The 23307-nt window shown below is 36.4% G+C and overlaps 6 protein-coding genes and 1 pseudogene across 9 annotated transcripts; 5 read left to right on the forward strand and 2 right to left on the reverse strand.

Moving 5' to 3' along the window:
• Nucleotides 1-2053: 2053 nt before the first annotated feature.
• GA3OX3 (gibberellin 3-oxidase 3) lies at nt 2054-3885 on the forward strand (the record flags this gene model as incomplete). Its single annotated transcript, NM_118289.1, has 3 exons — nt 2054-2517; nt 2775-3034; nt 3560-3885. 3 exons carry the CDS (start codon nt 2054-2056, stop codon nt 3883-3885), a joined length of 1050 nt encoding a protein of 349 aa, NP_193900.1.
• Nucleotides 3886-4780: 895 nt separating this feature from the next.
• On the forward strand, nt 4781-7703 carry AT4G21700 (DUF2921 family protein, putative (DUF2921); the record flags this gene model as incomplete). Its single annotated transcript, NM_118290.2, has 1 exon — nt 4781-7703. One exon carries the CDS (start codon nt 4781-4783, stop codon nt 7667-7669), a length of 2889 nt encoding a protein of 962 aa, NP_193901.1. The 3' UTR covers nt 7670-7703.
• A 92-nt stretch (nt 7704-7795) lies between these two features.
• On the reverse strand, nt 7796-9692 carry AT4G21705 (Tetratricopeptide repeat (TPR)-like superfamily protein). The gene is made up of 2 exons (NM_148369.3): nt 9409-9692; nt 7796-9326 (listed from the first exon to the last, which is right to left on the reverse strand). Exons 1-2 carry the CDS (start codon nt 9640-9642, stop codon nt 8082-8084), a joined length of 1479 nt encoding a protein of 492 aa, NP_680735.1. The 5' UTR covers nt 9643-9692; the 3' UTR covers nt 7796-8081.
• A 536-nt stretch (nt 9693-10228) lies between these two features.
• NRPB2 (DNA-directed RNA polymerase family protein) lies at nt 10229-17230 on the reverse strand. The gene is made up of 25 exons (NM_118291.4): nt 16777-17230; nt 15779-16000; nt 15386-15676; nt 15078-15275; nt 14922-14986; nt 14732-14818; nt 14534-14654; nt 14394-14438; nt 14164-14301; nt 13958-14030; nt 13716-13792; nt 13530-13637; nt 13327-13443; nt 13079-13234; nt 12893-12997; nt 12684-12809; nt 12513-12590; nt 12324-12419; nt 12119-12234; nt 11974-12043; nt 11839-11892; nt 11595-11738; nt 11208-11507; nt 10708-11130; nt 10229-10616 (listed from the first exon to the last, which is right to left on the reverse strand). Exons 1-25 carry the CDS (start codon nt 17023-17025, stop codon nt 10509-10511), a joined length of 3567 nt encoding a protein of 1188 aa, NP_193902.1. The 5' UTR covers nt 17026-17230; the 3' UTR covers nt 10229-10508.
• A 24-nt stretch (nt 17231-17254) lies between these two features.
• AT4G21720 (defensin-like protein) lies at nt 17255-19482 on the forward strand. Of its 3 annotated transcripts, none has more exons than NM_001203861.2 (5): nt 17255-17461; nt 18358-18411; nt 18569-18724; nt 18817-18855; nt 18953-19482. In NM_001203861.2, exons 3-5 carry the CDS (start codon nt 18587-18589, stop codon nt 19097-19099), a joined length of 324 nt encoding a protein of 107 aa, NP_001190790.1. In that variant the 5' UTR covers nt 17255-17461; nt 18358-18411; nt 18569-18586; the 3' UTR covers nt 19100-19482. The 3 variants fall into 3 exon arrangements, with proteins under 3 accessions (NP_001190790.1, NP_193903.1, NP_001328118.1); NM_118292.4 differs by having other exon boundaries at nt 18621-18724; NM_001341509.1 differs by having other exon boundaries at nt 18358-18724.
• Nucleotides 19483-19711: 229 nt separating this feature from the next.
• AT4G21730 lies at nt 19712-20393 on the forward strand (annotated as a pseudogene). Its single transcript has 2 exons — nt 19712-19918; nt 20056-20393.
• A 62-nt stretch (nt 20394-20455) lies between these two features.
• AT4G21740 (uncharacterized protein) lies at nt 20456-21541 on the forward strand. The gene has a single exon (NM_118294.3). The coding sequence runs from the start codon at nt 20751-20753 to the stop codon at nt 21219-21221; it is 471 nt and encodes a 156-aa protein (NP_193905.1). The 5' UTR covers nt 20456-20750; the 3' UTR covers nt 21222-21541.
• Nucleotides 21542-23307: the final 1766 nt, after the last annotated feature.

Here is a 23307-nt window from a genome sequence, read left to right on the forward strand (position 1 = left end):
TCGAAATAATATATTTCTTTTGTTCTTTTTTGTTTGATTGTTTAAAAGAAATAATTATTTCAAAAATATTAATTTTTTAGGTTTTCAATGCAATAGTTATTAGTTATAATTGATAAATTGTAAACTTCAATACAAATTATTGAATATCATTAATTTACAGTTATTGAAAATTGTAAATTACAAAGAACAATACATTTAAAAAAGTAACATTTAATATGTTTTCTTAATATTTGTGTTTTTCTTAAAAAATCAAACCAAAAGGAACATATCGAGTATGTCTTGGTGAACCAAGTTTTATGGAATCTTTTGTAAACATTATTTTTTCACATTGAATTTTTGTTACGTTTTTTCGTACTAATATATTAATGTTGTTTTGATACAAATTCGAAAAAGACTCGCAAAGGATTGTATAAAACAAAAAGTTTTCAGATCATGAATCCAAGGTGAAAGTGAATACAACTACACAAGCATCTTATGAACTAAAAGAAAGACGTTTCAAAACAAAACAAACATAAAACAGGATGGCTAGAGCCTAGACCAGCGAATCCCGTATCGACAACATCTAGTCCGTGCCCTGCCTAAAGCCACCACTGACAACATTTTTTCTTAAAGCAATCATGTCATATACTAAATTTTGATAGACCTGTCTAAATTGCTTTTTCGAACAAATACTAAACCTTGATAGACCTGTCTTTGTTTTTTCTTAACAACAATATAAAGCTGTCATGAAGATGGAAATGGTTCATGCATGCAACAGAGATGGAAATAGATGAAAAAACGACAAAAAAGAGAATTAAATTAAGAGAAGAAGAGAAGAGGACAAAAGAAAGGCACACGTGTATGTTAGAGTTGTGTATGGTTGAATGGTTAAAGGAAGCACCTGAGCTGTTTAGACAAGACTCATGGAGAGAACAACTTTTAATGCTTTTTTATCATTCATTATTATGAACACCTTCCTAAAACCAAAGAATTATGGACATCTTCTTTCTCAATTCGTATATTTTCATGTCGCTACAAAAGTCAACTTCGCATGCATGATGCACCTATGCTAAACAATGCTAACATATATAGCTTATGTAAAAAATGTGTTTTGTGAATTGTGATAAAAAGAAATCCACTAGCTATTGTATTAATTAGTTTTAGAAATTTGGTGTTAGTTTTCTCAAGTAAATCAATTGCCAAACTGTCCGATGATTGGTTTTGGGACAAGTGATGTATATATTAATTCCATCTAGACATTATTTATTTCATGAAAATCATCAGGAATTTTTCGAAGAATTTGTGATCTATAGTTGCTAACGATAAGGAAGCCTACTAACACGAGGGTTGCAAAAGCTTTTTCTATGCATTTTTGGGTTTTGTTATCTAATCATTGATACATCGATCAATGAATTTAAGTTTTGTAATAGTAATAGAAATATTTAAGAAAACTTGATTTGACTATCAAAGCATATCTAAAACAATTAACATCAATTTAGAACTGAAATCCTAAAGAAAACAAATATGTGATTTCTAGTTTATTATCTTGTAAAAAAAAGCTACTCTTATAAGTAACGTTTTGACCCAAAATAAAGTAAAGTTTCGACATTTTGCATATACATTAAGAAACTAAATAAATATACTATGACCCCCTTCGAAAACATGTCATTCAAAATAAAGTACTTGTGAAAAGATAAAACTAAATAATATAAATAATTACCTTTAAACAGAACAAAATCTTCTAAAACAACATTTATATTGAAATTAAGAGTAATACATTTTAGCAACAACAAAAAAATTCATGTACAAGATCCATGTACATTTAATGCCTACTGATATGTACTTTCCCCAAACGACAAATATCTCTTCTTCTTTTTTTAACATCTTAATCTTATTTATGATTCACAGAGAAAGAAAAAGAGTCAAAATCAAAATAACAGCTTTTCTCCACATAAATCCACATGTGTGTATACTGGTTACTCGACTCTATATATAGTCCTAAAGCTACAATGTTTCTCCATCAAAAGTATCAAAAGAAAGAGAAACAACAAAAGCAAATCCTATAATTATAATCATGAGCTCTGTCACACAGCTATTCAAGAACAACCCCGTGAACCGTGACCGGATCATCCCACTAGATTTCACCAACACCAAAACCCTACCCGACTCCCACGTCTGGTCCAAACCCGAACCCGAAACCACGAGCGGACCCATTCCCGTCATCAGCTTGTCCAACCCGGAGGAACATGGGCTACTACGACAAGCCTGTGAGGAATGGGGTGTGTTTCATATCACAGACCATGGAGTCTCACACTCGTTACTCCATAACGTTGATTGCCAAATGAAGAGGCTTTTCTCTTTACCCATGCATCGTAAGATCTTAGCCGTTCGATCTCCCGACGAGTCCACTGGTTACGGTGTGGTTCGGATCTCCATGTTCTATGATAAGCTCATGTGGTCTGAAGGATTCTCCGTCATGGGTTCCTCTCTTCGACGTCACGCTACACTCTTATGGCCCGATGATCATGCCGAGTTCTGGTAATATCCAAATTAATATCGTCTCCAAATATAAACAATGATATTATCATTATTGCCCCTAGAAAAATGCTCATTACCAAATTTATTTGGAAGAAACTAAACATGAAGACAATGAATGGTCTATATTTAATTTAAACAGCATTTTGCCCAAATCTAAACACTATGTAATATGAAAACAAATGAATAAGAATATGATACTTAATATAATAACTAATCAAGAAAATAAAAAATACATGATCGTTTTTTGGCAAATGCAGCAATGTGATGGAAGAGTATCAGAAGGCAATGGATGATTTAAGTCATAGACTAATAAGCATGTTGATGGGCTCGTTAGGGCTAACACATGAAGATTTGGGATGGCTTGTACCAGACAAAACTGGTTCAGGAACTGACTCGATCCAATCCTTTCTGCAGTTGAACTCCTACCCGGTTTGCCCTGACCCTCATCTAGCTATGGGTTTAGCCCCTCACACCGACTCCTCCCTACTTACCATTCTCTACCAAGGCAATATTCCAGGTTAGAAATATTATTAGAATATATATACCATTTTATCATTTTTTGTTTTTCGATTAATCAATAGTTTTTCAACAACCACACATTAATACTTATAAAGAGTTCCTAAATTGGTTGCCAGTCTAAAGGAATAAAGTTTAGAACGAAAATTAAGTAAATCTAGATCTAGAATTCGGACTAAACTAGTTACCTTTCAACTAAATGAACGAGAAATAGAGGAAAGCAAAAACAAATAGTGCTATATATCAAATTTACAGTTTAAATTTTTATTTTTATATCAAATTTACTTATAAATGACACACAGGTTTTCGTGATATATACAAAAAAAAAAAAATATGATGTAATTGAAAACGACATAGTACTAATACTCACCAAAAAAATAACAATTGTAATGAATAGCTTGAAATTTGAATATTTGTTATATGACAAACATAAAAACTCTAAAACTGAATGGGTCGTGGATATCACAAATATATGTATATTCATTCCAAGTAACATAAATTATGTTGCATGCATTGCATTGGTCAGGTCTAGAGATTGAAAGTCCACAAGAAGAAGGGTCGAGATGGATTGGAGTAGAGCCAATAGAAGGTAGTCTCGTTGTTATAATGGGAGATTTATCTCATATCATATCCAATGGACAGTTCAGAAGTACAATGCACCGTGCGGTGGTGAACAAGACGCACCACCGTGTCTCAGCCGCTTATTTCGCTGGCCCTCCCAAGAACCTTCAGATCGGACCGTTGACCAGCGACAAGAACCATCCTCCTATTTACAGGCGTTTGATATGGGAAGAGTACCTTGCAGCCAAAGCAACACACTTTAACAAAGCCTTGACTTTGTTCCGTTGCTGACTTAGAATTTTATTTAACATGTACTTTGGTTATTCTTTAAATTTGCGTCGTTGCATTTATAAATGTCTTTTTGGATTCCTAGTTCATGTCAACATTTCTGCACTAATGTTGGAGCGTTTTATTGTATTTATGAGTTCTTTTTTTGTTCAAAAAGAGCTTTGTTGTTTTTGTATTGTTTTTTTTCTTACTTGTTATAACGAAAGGGATCGAGGTTTAAGTAATTAAAATGAATGCTCAACGTTATAAGAAAAATATAAATAAATTAGATTAAAAAATTCACAAATATCAGCGGATGCAACAATTTAGGTAATTAGCAAAAGCTTTGGTTAAGATGTTTTGGATTTACAATTTTACATATAGCTCTTTTTTTTTGGTTCAAAACAATTTTACATATATATAGGAACATGTAGTTGCAACATTTTTAACTAGGTAGAATCGTTTTTTTTTTTTCTATTTATAAAATATCATGCTCATTGAAAGAAAATGTTAACCTTAAATAGTAAATACGTATACTTTTAAAAATATATAATTTAATTTTCTAACTTCCCTCAGCTCATAATGTTACATTTGAATATTCTGTAAATATAGATGATTGTTATAACACTATATATAAAATTAAATTATTCATAGTTTACACCTAAACCAATTTTTTTTTTTGCAACATAATCAAAGTTATATGGTAATATTAATCAACTTTATTTTATTCATTGATGTTTTAAATTCTTTGATCAAAGAAAATGTTTTGAATTATTTGTTATTTAACTATAAATTTTATAACAAACTAATTGAAAAAAAGTTATTAGCTTTGAAGTAATCGGATCTAGAAACCGCGGAAAGAAGGGAAGGAAGGAGGAAGAAACAGAGCATGTAAAAGCTTCTCACTTTCTCCGTAACAATGGCGACTTTTTGGCCATCCTCTTCATCTTCAAACCACCCTTCAATATTCCTTTATTTACAATCATACCCTTCTCTCTTCTTCCTCCTCTTTCTTACCACCTCTGCAACTTCACTCACCGTTGCATCCTTAGTGAATCCTCACTCTTTCATAGCTCCACGAATCCCTTATTCCGATCACTGCAACCACATAGTTCCAGAGTCTCCGATCGACCCATCTCCCTCCGCTGTATTCAGCCACGCATCGCTTGCTTTCGATGTCAGCTTCTTCTCCGGCGGCGACTTGTTCTTCAATCGGTTTCAATCACAGAATGGTGATGTTAAATCAGCTAGATTTAGACCCAAATCAATCCGTAAAACTTTGGGAGATGGGAAGATTTACAAGGTGGAAGCGAAATTGACTTTACAAATCTCCAAAACCTCTGCTTCTTCTTCTTATTACGGCGGCGATTTTGGCCAGAAAAAGCTTCAGGTAATGCAGATCGACGGACGTAGCTCTTGGGGAGGAGCAAGTTTCGATTTTTACGGGTTTTGGTCGGAATCTACAGGACAAGTTTGTATGGTTGGATCAACTCAAGTTTTATCTGTGGAAGGTACTCGTTTGAAGATCTTTGATGCTCGTCTTATGCTTAACTATTCCAAGGAGTCTAATATCTATGGAAGTTTGGTTAAGGGAGTGTTAGAGAGCGTGGATAGCCTAAGTGAATTTAAAACGGTTTTGATTCTTGGTGCAAGAAACACTCCTTTGAACTATGAGTATAAGTTGTTAGAGCAATCGAAGTTGGATTGTGGGGTAAATGGTGGAGAGAGTTTGTCGTTAGAGAATGTTTTGGGAGGAATGTGTAAAGTATTTGAAGGTAGAAGTCATGTGTTTGGTTTGATGTATAGAAATGATTGTGGGGTTGACCATAGTTGTAGTCCTTTTGGAAGTGATGTAGAGTACACACCGGGTTTTATGTCGATGTTATCGTTTCTGTGTGATGGGGAGAAGATGCGAATGCTTTTGTCATTTAGTAACATGAGCGGTTATAGTAGTTTGTTTCCATTTGATCCGAGAACCAGTTTGGTTGCAGAGGGAAGTTGGGATGTAGAGAGGAATAGGTTCTGTGGTGTTGCGTGCAGGATCTTGAATTTCTCGGATTCTTTGAGTAATGCTGTGGTTGATGATTGTTCCCTGAGGTTAAGTTTGAGATTTCCTGCTATCTTGTCGATTAAAAGCATGGCTCCAGTAGTTGGGGAGCTTTGGAGTGCCCAAGCAGAGAGTGATCCAAGCTATTTCAGAAGAATTGAGTTCTCGAGCCTAAACGATCAACTGTGGCGTTTCCCGAGTCTGAGATATGAGTATACAGAAAGCGAGAGAGTGGGTAAGTTATGCGGGGCTGGCAAGAGTCGCCCCAAAAGGAAAGGAAACCATTACCCTGATGCTCAAACTTCAGACATGAGATTTGTCATGTCAGTCAAATATTCTGGAGAAGGTAATGTCTTGAGAACTGCCCGTGCAAGTCCTTACTTTGTGGGAGACCGTTTGTATCGGGATCTTTTGGTTCGTGGGCAAGGGGTTGGGCTAACTGGAATCCCTATGAATGTCAACAGTGTCACTAAAAGCTTTACAAATATCACTTATAGAATCCGTTCTTTGAATCCAAATTCCGAATCTCGTGGAGATATCTACGCTGAGGGAACATATGATAGGGATACAGGTGAGCTATGCATGGTAGGATGTCAATCAGTTAGGCTAAAAAACACAGTGGCTATACAAAACGAGACTGTGGATTGCAGTCTTGCAATCAAGATTAACTTTTCTCCAATTGATTCGAGAAGCGATGACCGTTTAAAGGGAACCATCAAAAGCACACGGGAAAAGACAGATCCGCTTTATGTTGGACGTATGGAGGTTTTGTCGAGGTCCATCTATGTTCATCAAGCGAAAGAATCTGTTTGGAGAATGGATTTGGAGGTTGCTATGGTTTTAGTTTCCAATACACTTTCATGTCTCTTCTTGGGTATGCAACTCTACCATATGAAGCAACACCAGGAAGCACTTCCTTTCATCTCCGTTGCAATGCTGATACTTATTACATTAGGTCACATGATTCCTCTGCTGTTAAACTTTGAAGAACTCTTTAAAGGCAGCCATAACCAGCGAAACTTGTTCTTTGAGAACGACAGATGGCTCGAAGCCAAGGAAATTGTGGTGCGGATAGTGACACTGATAGCTTTCTTACTCGAGTGCCGTCTTCTCCAACTAGCTTGGACTGCTAGAAAAACCGGAGACCATCATCACCGTGAAGATGTGTGGAAAGCAGAGAAGAAGGTTTCTTATGTGTGTTTACCTCTCTACATCACCGGTGGATTGATTGCTTGGTTAGTGAACCGTAATAGAACTCCTAAAAGAATAGTATACATAGGAAAACCGCAAGCTCGGAATCTCTTATACCGTCCAGTGAACCTGAAACGCTCATTTCAACGTCCTCCTTTGTGGAAAGATCTAAAATCTTATGGAGGTTTGATGCTTGACGCATTCCTCCTTCCTCAAATACTCTTCAACGGTTTCAGCAACTCGGACTTGAAGCCTCTTGCTGCTTTGTTTTACGTTGGAAACAGCTTTGTTCGATTGCTTCCTCATGCTTATGATCTGTATAGAAGTCACAGCTACGGGAAGATTCTTGATTGGTCATTCATTTATGCAAACCACAAAATGGATTATTACTCTACGGCATGGGATATTATTATCCTCTGCATCGGTTTCCTCTTTGCGTTTCTGATTTTCTTGCAGCAGAGATTCGGTGGTCGTTGTTTCATTCCAAAGAGATTCAGAGAATATGTGGGATATGAGAAAGTTGTAGAGCTTCAACAAGCTGGTGAGCAACACAATACCAATGACTCTTGACAATACATATATAGACACACAGTTTTGTTGTCATACAATTCATTTATCTTGTTCTTAACTGTTTTAGGTTGTGTAATATCTACAGTTTTGTGGGAAAGCAAATTGTTATAGAGTGAATATAAACTTCAATAAAAATGGAACCAAATTGCCAAAGCTCTAACTTTGCCTTCTGCTGATTCAATATGATAGTACACTGCATTTGAAAAAAGAACAGAGGATTCTCTTGTAGACTGTTCTATAGATGCTATGAAAACAGAGTCTAGAGAGTGTTCTTAACAAAATAAAATTTTGGTACATTTGGTACTAATAAGTATTGCTGAAGGAAGACTCAACCGTTAAGAAATCACATTCCTAAATCCTTGTCTCAGAAGACATCTTTGGTATCATCACGTCAAGGAAGAATAAGAAACTTTTAGCATGGACTTCTTGTGCTGAGAATCACTGTGGTTTCTTCATCGATTTCAATTTTGTCATCTTTCATACGCTGCAACAGAGTATCAATGTTACGTCCGCCTTCTCTTATATCAGCCTTGACAAGAGCATGATACATCTGTTTGTTCACACCGATACAATTCCTAAGAGATGCAACAAAGCTTTCTACTTCTTTCAAACTTCCTTCATCCCCGACCCAACTCAAAACACTTGTAACCAGCGTCAATCCAGGTCTCCATTTTCTGCTACCCACTTCTACACCTAAGGCAGTTTTCATACACTTGAAAGCATTTTCTAAAGTACCCTTTTCCGCATAAGCAGTAGCCACAAGTTCCCAAGATTCTGGTGTAGTAGCTTTCCCTCTTCTTGCTAAATCTTCAAGCATCGCTTCTGCCTTCTCCTCCATACTTTTTCCAATGTAACCACGAATCACAGTGTTAGGCACTCGAAAATCATAACAGTTCCCCGATGATTTCCATTCCGTAAGTACTTCCTCAGCCTCAACTAAAGCATCAATCTTCACAAGCGACTGCAACACAGTAAGATAGTCCTGATTTATTCTCCTTTTACACACATCTTTCTCCAAATCCCATAACCTTAAAACCTCTATCTTCTTCCCTAACCTAGCATAAAGCGTAATGAGATGATTGTAACCTTCACCATCTTTCTTCTCCAATCTATTCTCCGACATCTTCAAAAGCTCAACCGCTCTATCACAATCACCACCATCAATATAAAACTTAGCCGCAACCGCATAAGTGTTCCAATCCATAGTAATATCCTGTCGTCTCTCCATATCTCTCAAGGTCCCACCAATCCTCTCAAGATCATACATAGCACCAAAAGCATTAATACATATCCTATAACTATAGTTATCCGGAGCAACATTCTCTTCCTTCATCTCCTCCAAAACCTTAGGAACTTTCTCGTGCTGACCAATATTCGTGTAAAGACACATAATGTTATTGTAAGTAAGAGACGAAGTAACAAAACCCATCTCCTTCATCTTCTCAAAATGCAACAGAGACTTCTCAACATTCTGTTGCCTAACGTAACAATTCAAAAGAGCTCCATAAGTCTTATCATTCTTATACTGTTCCTTAAGATTCTCAAAATACTCTTCTGCAGTGACAAATCCATAAACTCTACCAATAAGATCAAGATGAACCGCGTGTTCTGTCGGAGAGAACACACATACACCAGTCTCATTCATCCATTTCGAAACCTGAATTTGAAAAATTCTAAAGTTTAGTTTTTTTTCTCGGTGTAAAGAGGGAAAGAGACTTGATTTGTATAGAATTACTTACCTCGAGAGCGTGGAGGAAGCGTTTGCGTCTACGAAGATCGTGAACGATGCGAATAAGTTCAGCAACAGAGACTTTTTTACCGCATTGAACCCAGTTTTGGAGTTCTGGGTAAACACTTGATTTTGGGTCTCCTAAAGGACTGATTTTTGAGTAAAGTGTCGTCTTTTTTACTCTGTTAGTGTAGTAATATCTGCTCGCAATCAAATTCGCCGGAATTCGTCTCAGTATATTCATCGGTTCCGGCGAAGAAGATAGTCAAAGATTGAGACTTTACAAAAATGAAAAAATACAAATAAAGGTTGAAAGTTTATGATAATTGCATATTAAGCCTCAAAACTTTTATTATTATCTAATTTACACCTGAATCTTTCTATTGAACATTTTAACTCTCAAATAAAAGCTATGTTTTGAGGAAAAAAAAAAAAAAAAACTATGTTTTATCAAGCTTTTGGTACACGCATAAACTTGATATCAAGAGTCTGTGGACTTGGAGAAGCAGAGGTTTTCTTTGATAACATTCCCAAAGATTATTGCGGTCTTTTCTAGTCTTCTTAGCTGCTAATATCGTAAGCTGAGAAGCTTGTGGAAGCCATGAAGGAAGCGTGTGTTTCCATGGACACACGTTGTTACAATCGTATGATGAATATGTATAATCAGATGAATGTGCATGGAAAATTAGATGATCTGATGCTTGAAATGGAGAAGAATGGAGTCTCTTTTGACCAATTTACTCTTAGTATTCGTCTCAGTGCATATGCTGCAGCTACTAATATTGAAGGAATAGAGAAAACCATAGAAAAGATATCATTAATGTTTGAAACAGCTATTGAATGGATTTCGCAATGTTGAGCTCATCGATAAGGCACAATGATGATGAAAGCAGAAGGAAACAAAGTGAATCCCCATACGGATGCCCCATGAGAATAATTAGGAGCAGCAAATTTACTAAAGAATCCATAAATATATCTTATAAGGTACCTTTCTAGCTTTAAGAATTAGTACAGAAATATTACACAAATTTGTAAATTTAGTATTGTTACAAAGCTATGACCAAGAGAGAAGGAAAGTTCAAGTTTCTACAAAATCAGATTGCAAGCTCCTCACTGTCTGCCTTTAGCCGATTTCAGGTGTTTAGTGAGCATCCTTGGTGCAATAGCCATTGACATAAGCTCTTGAAAGAGTAATTTGCAAGCATATGGAATGTATACCTGAGAATATTTAGATGAAATGACATCAGACAAATGAGCATGAAAGAGATAAAGATGAATATGAACCACTTGCACAACAGTTTATGTTTACCTGAACAATATCTGTTTTGTTCTTGCAACCTCTGCATTCAAAAGAATTCTTCTTCAGATTTGCAATGGCAATGAGCCCGCAGACTTCACACACATGTACCCTATACGCATCACTCTGATCAAACAGCCTCTCTTTCAAAAAGTGAGCAGCACCATGTGCAATCATGCAATCGCGCTCCATTTCTCCAAAACGGAGACCACCATCACGTGATCGCCCTTCAGCTGGTTGTCTTGTTAAGATTTGCACCGGACCTCGTCCACGCGAGTGAATCTTGTCATCAACCATATGCTTCAATCTTTGGTAATATGTTGGTCCAAGGAATATCATAGCTGTGAGTGGTCTGCCCGTGTGACCATTGTACATTCTCTCAAATCCACGCATTTGGTACCCACACTTATGAAGGGCTTTGCTTATATTATCCACCTAACGACACAACATTGGTCAAAACTAATAATACCAAGCCCAATGCTAACTAAGCAGCTAAGGAAAATGCAAGTTACCGTGACATCTGTAAAGGGAGTAGCATCTCCTTCTTTTCCCATGTGAGCTGCCACTTTTCCCATGATGCACTCAATTAGCTGTCCAATTGTCATTCGAGACGGAATAGCATGTGGATTCACAATAATGTCCGGAGTGACCCCTTCAATCGTCCATGGCATATCCTCCTGCGTGTAGGTCATGCCAACAGTTCCCTTCTGACCGTGTCTACTACTAAATTTGTCTCCAATTTGAGGAATCCGCACGGATCTGACCCTCACTTTCACAAACCTCAAACCATCTGCATTTGTAGTCAATAACACCTACACGAAGTTACAAGAATTGATCAGTTTCATATTTCAATCCTGAAACTTTCTAAACCCTTAACTGCAAGGAAAAGCCAAAGTTACCTGATCCACCATTCCAGTTTCACTATGTCGCAAGCTTATACTATGATCACGTCTAGTGTATCGGGATGATTGTCCTTGAGCCTCATCTTGAGATATTGGAGTGGTTTTCCCAATGATAACATCTTCACCTGAAACTCTAGTACCCTATACCAAAAATAAAAGATTGTATGATATGCTTTCTAACATTAGTCACCTAATCATATCAGATAATAAATAATTAAGGAACAATAAATTATAAACTTACAGGAGGCGCAAGACCATCATCATCCAGTTTATCATAAGAACCATGTCGCATACCCTGCAGCAGAAACCCAAGTGTTAAACTTCACTTACAAAAAGCACCACTGAAGTATGAACCATGTGTCAATTACTTTCTTACCATTGTACTTCCTCTGTCTGGGCGCCCAAAGTCTTCTTTGACAAGCGTCCCCATTTTTTTCTCCTCATCTCTGTCAGCAAACGTGATTGCAGTATAAATAAATGGAAAGACCGAAGGCAAACGTCCAAAAGTATAGCATACTCACCTGTAAGACCGAAAGAACAAGGATCGAAAGAAACCACGATCTATTGAAGACTGATTCATGATGACAGAATCTTCTTGATTATATCCAGAATAGCAAGAAATGGCAACAATAGCATTCTGCACAAGAAGAAGAAAAAAAAACATTTGAGAGATTTGATACACGAGCAATGCTGAATTCTGAAAAACTTCTAGCAAAAATAACTTACAATTCCTGCTGGAAGTTGTCTAAAGTGAAGATGCTCCATAGCTCTTGTAGTAACCAAAGGCTTTTGTGGATAATAGAGAACATAAGCTAACGTATCCTGGTTGACAGAACAATAATAATTTCTTTAAAATATTGAGTGATGTAACAAGAGCTGACAAGAAAGACCACAAATTAAGAGCCTAGAACATACCATGCGAAATTGGTAGTTGGTGACATAAATTCCCATTGCTTGCTTCCCCATGGCAGATTGATATGTATTACGAGGTGACTAATACATCAAAAAGTAAAGGGTTAGTTAGCATGAAACTGAATTTACATAATGAAATCGCTTCTGATAGAAAAGTCATTTAGACAGAGGTACCTGATTATGGTCAGGAAATGGTATGATTGAAGCACAGACCCCCAATATCAGAGATGGGTGAATCTCACAATGTGTGTAGTTTTCAGTATAAGCCTCTTCTGGGCGGAGTCTAGCTTGAACCAGATCCTACAACAAACATAAGAGTAAGATTTCTGCAGAAATTAGTGCACCACAAACTCATTTAATCACATCTTCATTTCATTACTCACACTGATAGTCATGGAAATCATGGTCGTTTCCTCTTCTTCTGTGTCTATGTATTCTATAAAGCCCTTAGCAACCAGATGATGCCAACCATCTTCTTCTGCACTTTCCTGGGTTATGAAAACAAATATTGGTACAATGGAATTTATAACAAAAGATACTTTGATAACAGGTAAAAATTAGAATTTTACCCTTTGTTGCAGAGCATAGATATCTCTCTTCTTTATTAAGAGCTTCTGATTATCTACAATAAACAACGGACGGCTACAACGTCCATAATCAGTGTATATCCGGAGCTCTTTAAGACGGATATCTCTAACTACACCAACTTCAGTGTTGACATCAACCTGCAAGAGGAAAAAGTAATATGTCACTTCTGCATAAAGTTGCAATATTTTCACTAGCATATATGGAAACGTGAAAGAAACTGCATGCTTACCCTTCGTCTCAAACGTCTCAACGTTTTCACCAACATGTCAGGATCTCTATGAACTCCAACCCACATTCCATTGACAAAGATTTTTGTGGCTTGGGGTATAACAGATGGAGATATTTCCTATATTCAAGTTAAGACCTTCAGGAAACCACAAGAACCAAGGAGGCAGATGTTGGGTAAGAAATTGAATGTGAAATGCTACAGACCTCAAAATTCTCAGTACCCCATTCTTCCAAAAATTCCAATATAGGATAAGCAGCTGACCCAACTGTTATGTAGACCATGAGAGCCAAGTTTTTCACTAGACCACAAGCCTGGTACAGCAAAGCCACAATGAGCAATGGAACTATAAAATCCGAAACACCCTTATTTTATAAATATAACAATTTTACCTGTCCTTCAGGTGTTTCAGCAGGGCACATCATTCCCCACTGTGAGTTGTGCAGTTGTCTTGGTTTTGCCAATTTTCCTGGCATATCAGACTTGATTAGATTCAAGTGGGATAAACAAAAGTACAAGCCAATCTAAATTGCAAGGATGTGGATAATAAAGAGAACCATGACTAAAATACACCAACTGTACGAACAGTTACACAGAGACAAAATAGAAGTGCAGGAAAAGAACGAGGCTTTACCTTCACGTCCTATTGGAGAATTGAGACGCCTCAGATGTGACAAAGTCGAAGCATATGTCAACCGGTTAAGAACCTGTTGTTAGTTAAGTCTTTAGAGCCATATAAATCATGCAATGAATTATAATAGGCCAAAACAGTAAACCCGATAACATACATCAAGAAATTATTGGAACTCAAAAACATAATTAACATAGAATTATCCTAACCTGAGAGACTCCAGCTCTTGTGCCAGCAGCGTTTGCCTGGCCCCAGTTCCCAGTAGCAAGAGAATATTTCAGGCCAGAGGTAATTGTTTTAGCCTTAATGGCAAATTGAAGATTGACTTCTTTGCCATTGTCAACGCACTGTCAAAGAAACATGAATCAGACTTCCAAACACAGAATAACAACTTAATACTAAAGTCTTTGGCTCGAGAAAGAGTAACTATGTAAGATACCTTTTGAACATAAGATCTCACATCCCTTGTTAACTTTCGGAAAAGCTGCATGTAGAGAAGATGTTAGGTCAGTAAGAGATAAAAAAAACACTGATACTCAACAATCCCCAAGAGTGTATAATTGTGTGCCGGGAACAAACCATTCTAAATAGCCCTCCAAGTAAAGGACCAGCAAGATCCAGCCTTTTGTTACCATAATGATCCCTATCATCTTCTGGCCTTCGGCCAAGTGCACAAAGCAGCAGCCGGTGTATGATATACCTACGGATCATAGCATAATATGAGCAACACAGAAACATGTTAAGTCTATAAACATTACAAGTGAGTTAAATACCTACCCAAAATAGTAAGCTTTCTTTGTCTCGCAATGCTCCCCAATTCCTACATGAGGAAGCATTTCTTTCTGAAGGATATCTCTAGCATACCTGCAATGATAATATTGCAATCGCAAACCTCCAGTGTGAACATCTCAATAGTTGACATCTTAGATCATAATGTCCAACTTAATTGGTTTAGATTATCACATACTTTATCCTTTTTTCCTTGGTTACACCAACAGTTGCACCACGTTTTCCAATATAGTCAAGTGCAACCTGAAGTAATATGAAAGTTATCAAGTGATTGCAAGATCAATTCCTCAAGCATAATAAAATGTCATTAACCAAGTGAAAAAAAAGTGGATACCAGCTGATTTTGAATAACGAAAGCTTCTTCCAAGGAAGGCCTGAGCAACTCCATCATCTGGGTATCGGCAAAATCATAGCAGATGTGTTCCAATATGTCCTTATCGGCAACAAATCCCAGTGCACGAAATACTATGATAATAGGAATTTCTGTTCTGATGTATGGAAGAGTACATCGAATATACTGTCCAGATGAACCCTGCATCCATTTGCAACATAGAATGTAATTTATTTACCATTATCTAGAATTTAAAGAATAAATTTCGAGGAAGGATATAGTAGAGTTAAGACTAATTAGCTTTCTCTTACCCCTTTTGCACTAGCACGAGCAAGCATACGCACAAACATTGTGCTTGGAGGCCTATTTTGGTTTTCAGCCATAGAACGGACTTCACCAACATAAGCATACTTATTTGGCTGCCTTTTCTTGAACACATAAACATGATTCGTACTCATCTTCTCCTGAGCAATCAGAACCTTTTCACTGCCATTAATAATGAAGTATCCACCCTGATCATAAGGACATTCTCCAAGCTCTGTCAGGTCTTTCTCCGAGTTCTGAAACAAGGTACAGTAACTAGACCGGAGCATGATGGGAACCTAGCAAATAATCAAACAAGAAGAAAACATTTCTACTATCAGAACAGTAGAGTACATGGAAACACCTAAATAAATGTGACACAATGAACTGAGTTCGGACACCTTTCCAATGAAAACTTTAGTAAAATCCTGTGTCTCCGTAACTTCTTCACCATCATGCCCTTTCTTAATAACTCTCTTAGTAACATCGACATACAAAGGCGCAGAGTATGTGAGATTTCTCAACCTTGCAGCCTTAGGGAACAGGGTGGCAGTCTCTCCATCAGACTCTGTCATCATAGGTTTACTCAGATAAATCTGTCCAAAGCTAATCTTGTAGATTGTCTGCAGGAAAACAGCTATATCAGACATACAGAAAAACAGATAGCAAAACAGCTATATCTCAGCTCACACAAAGTCAAAAATGATTTGAGCTTCAACCGATAATAAAGACCACTGAAAGGACACTTTGAAAAAAGCGAAGAGCTCAAGCATTAAATGGAAAGATAATCTCGGAAAATCAATGAGCTTAGCTACTCGACAAAGGCAGACCCTAATTGCAACAAAACTTAAAAACTGATTTAAGCTTTAACCAATATTCAAAACCACTGAAAATACACCTCAAAAAAGCGAAGAGCTCAAGCATCGAATACAAAGATAATCATGGGAAATCATTGAGATAAGCTTCTCAGATAAGGGCTAACAATAGACTGTCTGCAGGAAAACAGACCAAAGGGACAGCAAAAAAAGATACCAAACTCATTTTTATAGTGCCAAAACTGATTTGAGTTTCAACCAATACTATAAATCCTCCTCGAAAGAGATGAGCTCAAGCATTAACTCAAAGATAATCTCGGGACATTAATAAGATTACCAGCTCAAAGTCAATATCCGGACATCAATAGTCAAAATCATTTTTTGACTCTTGAACAGCATATAGCTCAAGCATTGAATAACAAGACAATCTCGGGACATCAATAAGATTCAGGTAAACCCTAATCGCACCCAAACGGTAGAAGCTCAAATCGAAACACTTTAAAACCGCCACAAACACGATAAACCCGCACATAATTTCGAATTCCCATAGAAACCCTAGAAAAAAACAAAAACGAGGAAACAACCTCCGCAAAATCGGACTGATGGCCAGGATTATGCTGAGATTCAGGTCGGATCTCGATATCAGCAGACTCATCAACGATTTCTTGCATAGTATTTTGAATAAACTCATCAAACGAATCCAGCTGTTGACGAACGAGACCTTTCTCTTCGAAATAAGCAGATATAACAGCCCACGCGTCCTCCTGGGTAATCTCCTCATCGTCATCGTCTTCTACATATTGAGGTTCAGGTTCGTATTCGTTGTACTCCATTTATTCTCACTCTCTGAAGATTAGAGCACAGCAAACTTCACTACTCGAGCTCTCGGAGACAAAGAGAGAGACAGGACGCAGAGAATGAGACGGCTTTGTGAGATTGTGAGTTTATAAAGGCTCGAGAGAGAGAAGTCGGCTTAAGTTTATGGAAATAACCGGTTTGTATCAATAACCGGTTTGATTAAATGGGATTATAAAAAGGATCGGTTTGGTTGTTAGAGAGCTTGGATTGTTAAATGACGGAAACACCCTTACTATATAAAGAAAAGTCTCCGGCTACATTTTTGTGGCGTCAGCGATATTTTCGGAAGAAGAGAGAGAGAGACGGAGAGTGAAGGCGGAGGAAGGGAGAGAGAGATGATACCGCAGCAATGGACGCCGCCGTGTGGGAGCAAATGCACGAATAAGTACTCAGCATTTACGCAGCTTCCATGTATGTAATATCTGGACTCTTAATTTGTGTGAATCGGATTCGTTTTTGAGTTTTGATGTTCGTGGTCCGTTGTTTTTTGATGGTTTAGTTTTCGATGATGATGATAAGAATCTGTTGTTGGAGCTGATAGATTGGGTTCTGATTTGGATTGGTGATTGATTTCTTGATTCAAAAGTCAATTTAGTCTTCCGAGTGTTTCTTCTTTTTGTTGTTGTTTGGAATTGAAATTGGGATCTGTAAATTGGATTGTTGATTGATTTCTTGATTCATAAACCCTAATTATTTGTTGGTGCACTCTACTTCATTACGATTATACTAAACATTTTGGTCAAGAATCGCTTCTTTGGTTAGATTGGTCCAGAGACAACTTATAGTTGTAGTTGCAAGTATTTAAGAACATCCATCTTGACTCGTAATTGAATAATGTAGATTGAAGAATCGGCAACATTTATATTGATTACAAGTAAGGGAGATTATGCAGAGTTCTTAGAGCTTTTCTATCATGTAATTAAGAAAATGGTTAAATTAGTAGGAGAAAGTGGAAGATAATAAGTTGTAGTTTATGAACTGAAAGAAATTTAAAGGGAGAGAGTCAAAGTAACGGTATCAAAGATGCTTCTGTATCCATGTTGCTTCTATGAACTATTGACATATATGTATGCTTAAGCTAGTTAAAGGGCTTGGTTTGGCTGTTTCTGTCTTTCTGATGAAAGCTTTTCATTCTCTGATCTCTGAATTTCATTCATGGGCACAAAAGCTAGCTGAACTTATGCTTGGTATGACATTTTTTCCATAGCAATCTGGGTTTTTTTTCAGCTTTAGCATCAGTGTTTATCCTCCATGTTGTTGTATGACATTTTTTCCATAGCACTAATGTAATTCCTGAATCTGTGTAGGGAGAGTATTCTGCAAAAAGGGATGTGATGCCGATAGTGACTCATGGGAAGATTGTAAGCATTTCTTTTTAATTCTTTGTAATCTGTAACGAAACTGTTGATGAAATGATGAGCGGTTAGATTTGTCCTCACTATGGAACATCATAAAAACCAAGCTTGTCTCCTACATAACGAAATTACATGTTCATGAAGAGTATCTTCTGCTTTTCAGGTTTAAGTTTCCAAGTTAATGAATTGGTGTAATAGTAGTGTACTCTCTATAGGTGTAGGAGACTGCAGTGAAATTTGCTACAAAGATCCTGTGCTAAAAGACAGACCATGGACTGCTGTTATAGATCGTTCTCCTGGAGATGCCAAATACTCTGAGGTAATTCACACAATGAATCTTTTTCTTCAAAAAAGAGAAATGGACTGAACCGTATCTAATTGTTGTACATGTAACTCTGTTTTTAAATTCAGGAATGCTTTCACGCATGTGTAGCAGGCTGTGGTTACAAGGTTTGTTTCCTTGCTTCAACCTCAATAATTTGATGCGTTTGGAAATACACTCTACTTCTCTGAACCCGTGTGGCTGTATTTTTTTGTCATCATGCAGTTTGATGTTGAAGCTGAGATAGTCAATAAGGTGAAACCAAAGAGACCTCCACCACCACCGCCAAAGCCACAACCACCACCACCACCACCACGTTCTCAAAAACCAATGCAGCCTCCTACTGAGGATGTTCTTGCAACTTCCGCTTGACGTATCTCAACCCCCATCAAAGGCTAACACTTGGAACTCCTCAATTTTTTGGTATCTAAACATATGAGGGAGTATTACTTTTCAGAGTAGCCAACTCAAAGGATTGGTCCATAAACTTTTTTTTTTCTTTTTCTTTTGATAGTTTTTGCAATAGAGATTGGAGAGTAGATATTAGTGGGACTCGTCCCGTGATGAAAGTTAGAGCATCCAAAAAGCTCAAGTTCCTAAATTCCATTGAATTTTTTGTTTTCTTAATATGTAGAATTTTCATTCTTATCAAAAGAAAAACAAATGTAGAATTTCCTTTCATTAGATCCAATAATATTTGAACGGCACAAAATTTCCAAATAAGAAAGAGTGACAAAGAGTCTAGCCAATCAGAGAATGAGGAGAAAGTTTTCACAAACATCCTTGACCGTTGTAACTAATTAGTAGTAAATTACTTATTACCCGGGAAAACCGTATTTAAGTAAAGAAAGTTTTCAATTTCACGATTTTACTTGCCATAACATTTGTGTACGTGTCGTTATACTATTTGTCAGATGACTTATTTCCCTTTTTCAATTGTCGGGAATATTTTGTAGTAGACTTACTATAAATATATACAATTCTAGCTTACTCCACAAATAAACCAATAATCTTTGTAACGAAGGAAACCAAAAAACAATCATGGCTGATTCTTCCTATTCTTTTGTCATGAAGATGACAGTGAAGACCACACCGGCGTCAGATTTAGCTTTAACAAACCTCGCCTATTGTTCTCCGTTTGATCTCCATCGTTTCGCCGTTCCCGAAACCGCCGATCTCTTCCTCGCTAACGTCGGAGAAGTTTTTGTTCTATCAATCTCATATCCTTTTTTTATTCACTTACAATTTTGATCTTATTCACACTTTTCTTTATTAATTATCGTCGTTTCTAAACATTTTGTCCCACGGGTTTATCACATCTTTTTCAGATTCCAATTAAGCAGTTATACCTTCTTATGGAGATGGCAGCTCAAAGAGATGGCAGGTCTGAAGAGCCGGTTTACATTAGGAAGGAAAAACTCGACATCACTCATTTCATGGATTGTCTTCAGGAATTTACCCAAGAGATTTGAAGTTTCAGTTCATTATTCTTAGACTCTCATATGTAATGACATCGTAGTAAGGAGAAGATTCATATATTGCACTAAAATCCTTTGAAGATGTCAAAGTTGATATTTGATTATTGGCACTTGACTTGTTAACTATATGAAACTTTTATGTTGGTTATTATGTGTTATACATTTGTATAAACTTGCTTAGATTGATTAGACGAGAGTATTTACATCACTTAAAAATCGAGGATAGTTCCTGACAAAATGGAATGTTTTCTCCTTCAAAATCAAGTCACTTCTTAGTGATTAAGAGTTGGTTACTTATTTTAAAAATTTCCACCACTAATGTATTGTTTTCTTTTTCTTCATTAAATTTGTTCGCCTATCAACATCGGTGAGACTCCGTGATGAAAAATTGAAAATCACACAATGGTCTATGGACCCACAACAAACCATTCAAAACAACCTCGTGTCAAAACGGTGACGTTCAAACTTAATCACATCACATAAAGCAGCTACACTTAAACAAGAACAAGAAAAAGAAAAAACAAGATTCTCTCTCTCTCTCTCACATGGCTCATCTCTTAAACCGCGTTAGATCTTCCTGGTCGTCGATCTTACCATTAACTATAACATTCCTCGTCATCTTCACCGGAAACTCACTCGCCGGAGAATTACGTCCTTCCGATCATGGCTTACAGTACCAATTCAGCTCACCACCGACAGAATCTCACTCACCTCCGGGAAAAATGAAGTCCTTCTTTGGAGATTCTCATTCTTCTTCTCCTCCTCCTTCTCACCCTCAGCTCCTCCCTAAAGCCACGGCGGCAGACGGCGGAGACGACGATTCTTGGTGGCGAGATGGAGCTGGGATCAGACGTGATCACGTGATGAGGCACGTGTTTCTTGCGGCGAGTATCATCTGCGGCGTCTCCGGCGTTGCGCTTCTGGTGGTTTTTACTTTGATTTACTTCTTTAGGTATCGTAAACATAATCATTCGAACTCACCCACCGGTAACGATTCTAAAGAAATTATATTTTGATTATTGTTCTTCTTAGATTTAAAATTTTAATTGTAATCTTTACTTATTTTTTTCAACTGATCTTTTACTTTGTATAATTTTTTTTTTTTTTGCACTTTGCTTTATTTCGACGACTTTTATGTTTTGTTGCGCTAGAGGGTTATAAAGAGCACTGTTACACCCACATATTATTGTTGGCAAAAAGACAAGGAAAAAAAAAGAGGAGAAGAATTATTATATTTTGTGGTTATAAGGACTTGTGAAGCTTCGAATTGTATGTATTGTCCAATATAAAATGATTAAAAATGACGAAGAAGGTTTATACTTTATAGTTCATTAATGTCTGTTCATTTTATCATTTATATAACCTTTGCCTATGGAAAATGGAAGCTTCGTGCCAAAAAATAACATTATAATTGATGGCTAGTTCTTGTATTACGTAATAATCGTTTATACTTTATTCCTAAACTTCTGTGGTCATTAGTAACGAAGTTCTTCATTAATCAAATATTTTAACAAGTTAGAGTGATTTTTTATGGTATTCAAAGCAAACAATCACATTAATCCACTGTTAGCTTATGAACCATATATTGCAATGACTGTGTCACATAGACGAAAAAAAAACAAAAAAAAAAACGACAAATTAGTTGAAGAATGATATATTTTTCTCTTGAGTGTATAATAAGTGAGCCTTGAAATTACGATAGAAATATCAAACAGTATTTGATAATTAGATGGCAGCATTAAATTAATTATATGCGCCAGTTATACTATTTCTCCTAACAATGGGACCCAAATATCCGATCAGATTATTTTTCTAGTCAAATTAGTTATCTTATTGTCTGTCCATTGTTCGTTGTTATTGAATCATGTGGCATCCCCTCTTGATTTTGTAACTACTATTTAAATTACGATTAAACACTAAAGGTTTCTTTTCATGAATAATTATCATAAAATGCTTTTTGAGTCGCTATTTCTGTTTCAAAACAAGTTTATTCTAGTTCTTATAGAACAAAATAAAAGAGATTGGAAATTGAATAGCTCATGAAGAGTTTTATTGTGAAAAGAAAAGTAAAAGGGTAGAAAACTTAAATTGTCACCTTGCTTATAAATAAAAAGAAACTACATACACCTTGCAATAAATTTGGAGAAAATTGAGTAAGACCTAATTAGGACCGGGTCAGATTAGCCATCGAAAGATAATGTGAAAGTTAACATCATTCCATTAAACAACAACAAAAGCTTCACAACATTCCTATCTACAAATGGTTAGTTTTTTGCAACAAAAATAACAATTAATATTCATATTCTTTTGGAACAAAAGCTAATGAAGTCAAGTCAATCACATGGACCGTTTCACTAGAATTGTTTTGTCGTTTTAGAACTGTGGGACATATCACCACTTCACCTTACGATACATAGAAAATATAAAAATTCAGTAGCCTCTTGCATTTGTATTTTTATCTCTCAATCTCAAGAGTTACATATTCTCTTATAAATTAACTACTAATTTTTTTCTAAAATACAGCCTTTCTTTAAATATAAATATTATATTACACTCATAGTAACATTATGGGTATACAGCTAACAAATATTAGAATTGTCGAGGAATTGAAGAAAGGTAAAATACAAAACGCGTGGGTTGAACAAATCTGTGAACTTTGCATTGTTTAATTCCATATGTAATTAGTACAGTTCAATATGCATGAGACAGTTCACAGTTGTCTACAATTGATTATTATAGTGCTGCGAATGCTAGAGTCTCTATAAAAATTTAAACTTACGGTTATAGTTCTTTGGAGTGGATTTATATAATACACTACTAGTTGGAAAAACAAATAATTTATTGAATATCATTTGTAGGATGAAAACAATGATGATGTATAACGGTCTATATAATCTATATTAATTATGACTCTAGTTGGTAACACTGAAATGAAACAAAAATGACCTACTATCATTTAGAACACGAAGACCTACAGGGGAAATGAAGGGGAAATTTCTAGTTTTTTTTTCAATAAAATCGTGGAATGGCGGAGTTTAAACATAAATCATGATTCCCGTGAAATCATATGAATGATAAAATTTGAAACTCACAAATCATTAA

Source organism: Arabidopsis thaliana, chromosome 4 (assembly GCF_000001735.4).
Source record: "Arabidopsis thaliana chromosome 4, partial sequence".
NCBI lineage: Eukaryota > Viridiplantae > Streptophyta > Magnoliopsida > Brassicales > Brassicaceae > Arabidopsis > Arabidopsis thaliana.

Coding starts and splice junctions, on each gene's coding strand:
- NRPB2 (NM_118291.4), bottom strand. CDS start 17,025: ATGGAGTACAACGAATACGAACCTGAACCTCAATATGTAGAAGACGAT. Junction 13,444..13,529: donor GGGGTACTGAGAATTTTGAG/GTCTGTAGCATT, acceptor ACTTGAATATAG/GAAATATCTCCATCTGTTAT. Junction 10,617..10,707: donor ACAAAACAGATATTGTTCAG/GTAAACATAAAC, acceptor AAATATTCTCAG/GTATACATTCCATATGCTTG.
- AT4G21720 (NM_118292.4), top strand. CDS start 17,386: ATGATACCGCAGCAATGGACGCCGCCGTGTGGGAGCAAATGCACGAAT. Junction 18,412..18,620: donor TAGTGACTCATGGGAAGATT/GTAAGCATTTCT, acceptor TACTCTCTATAG/GTGTAGGAGACTGCAGTGAA. Junction 18,856..18,952: donor TAGCAGGCTGTGGTTACAAG/GTTTGTTTCCTT, acceptor GTCATCATGCAG/TTTGATGTTGAAGCTGAGAT.
- AT4G21740 (NM_118294.3), top strand. CDS start 20,751: ATGGCTCATCTCTTAAACCGCGTTAGATCTTCCTGGTCGTCGATCTTA.
- AT4G21705 (NM_148369.3), bottom strand. CDS start 9,642: ATGAATATACTGAGACGAATTCCGGCGAATTTGATTGCGAGCAGATAT. Junction 9,327..9,408: donor GCTTCCTCCACGCTCTCGAG/GTAAGTAATTCT, acceptor TTTCAAATTCAG/GTTTCGAAATGGATGAATGA.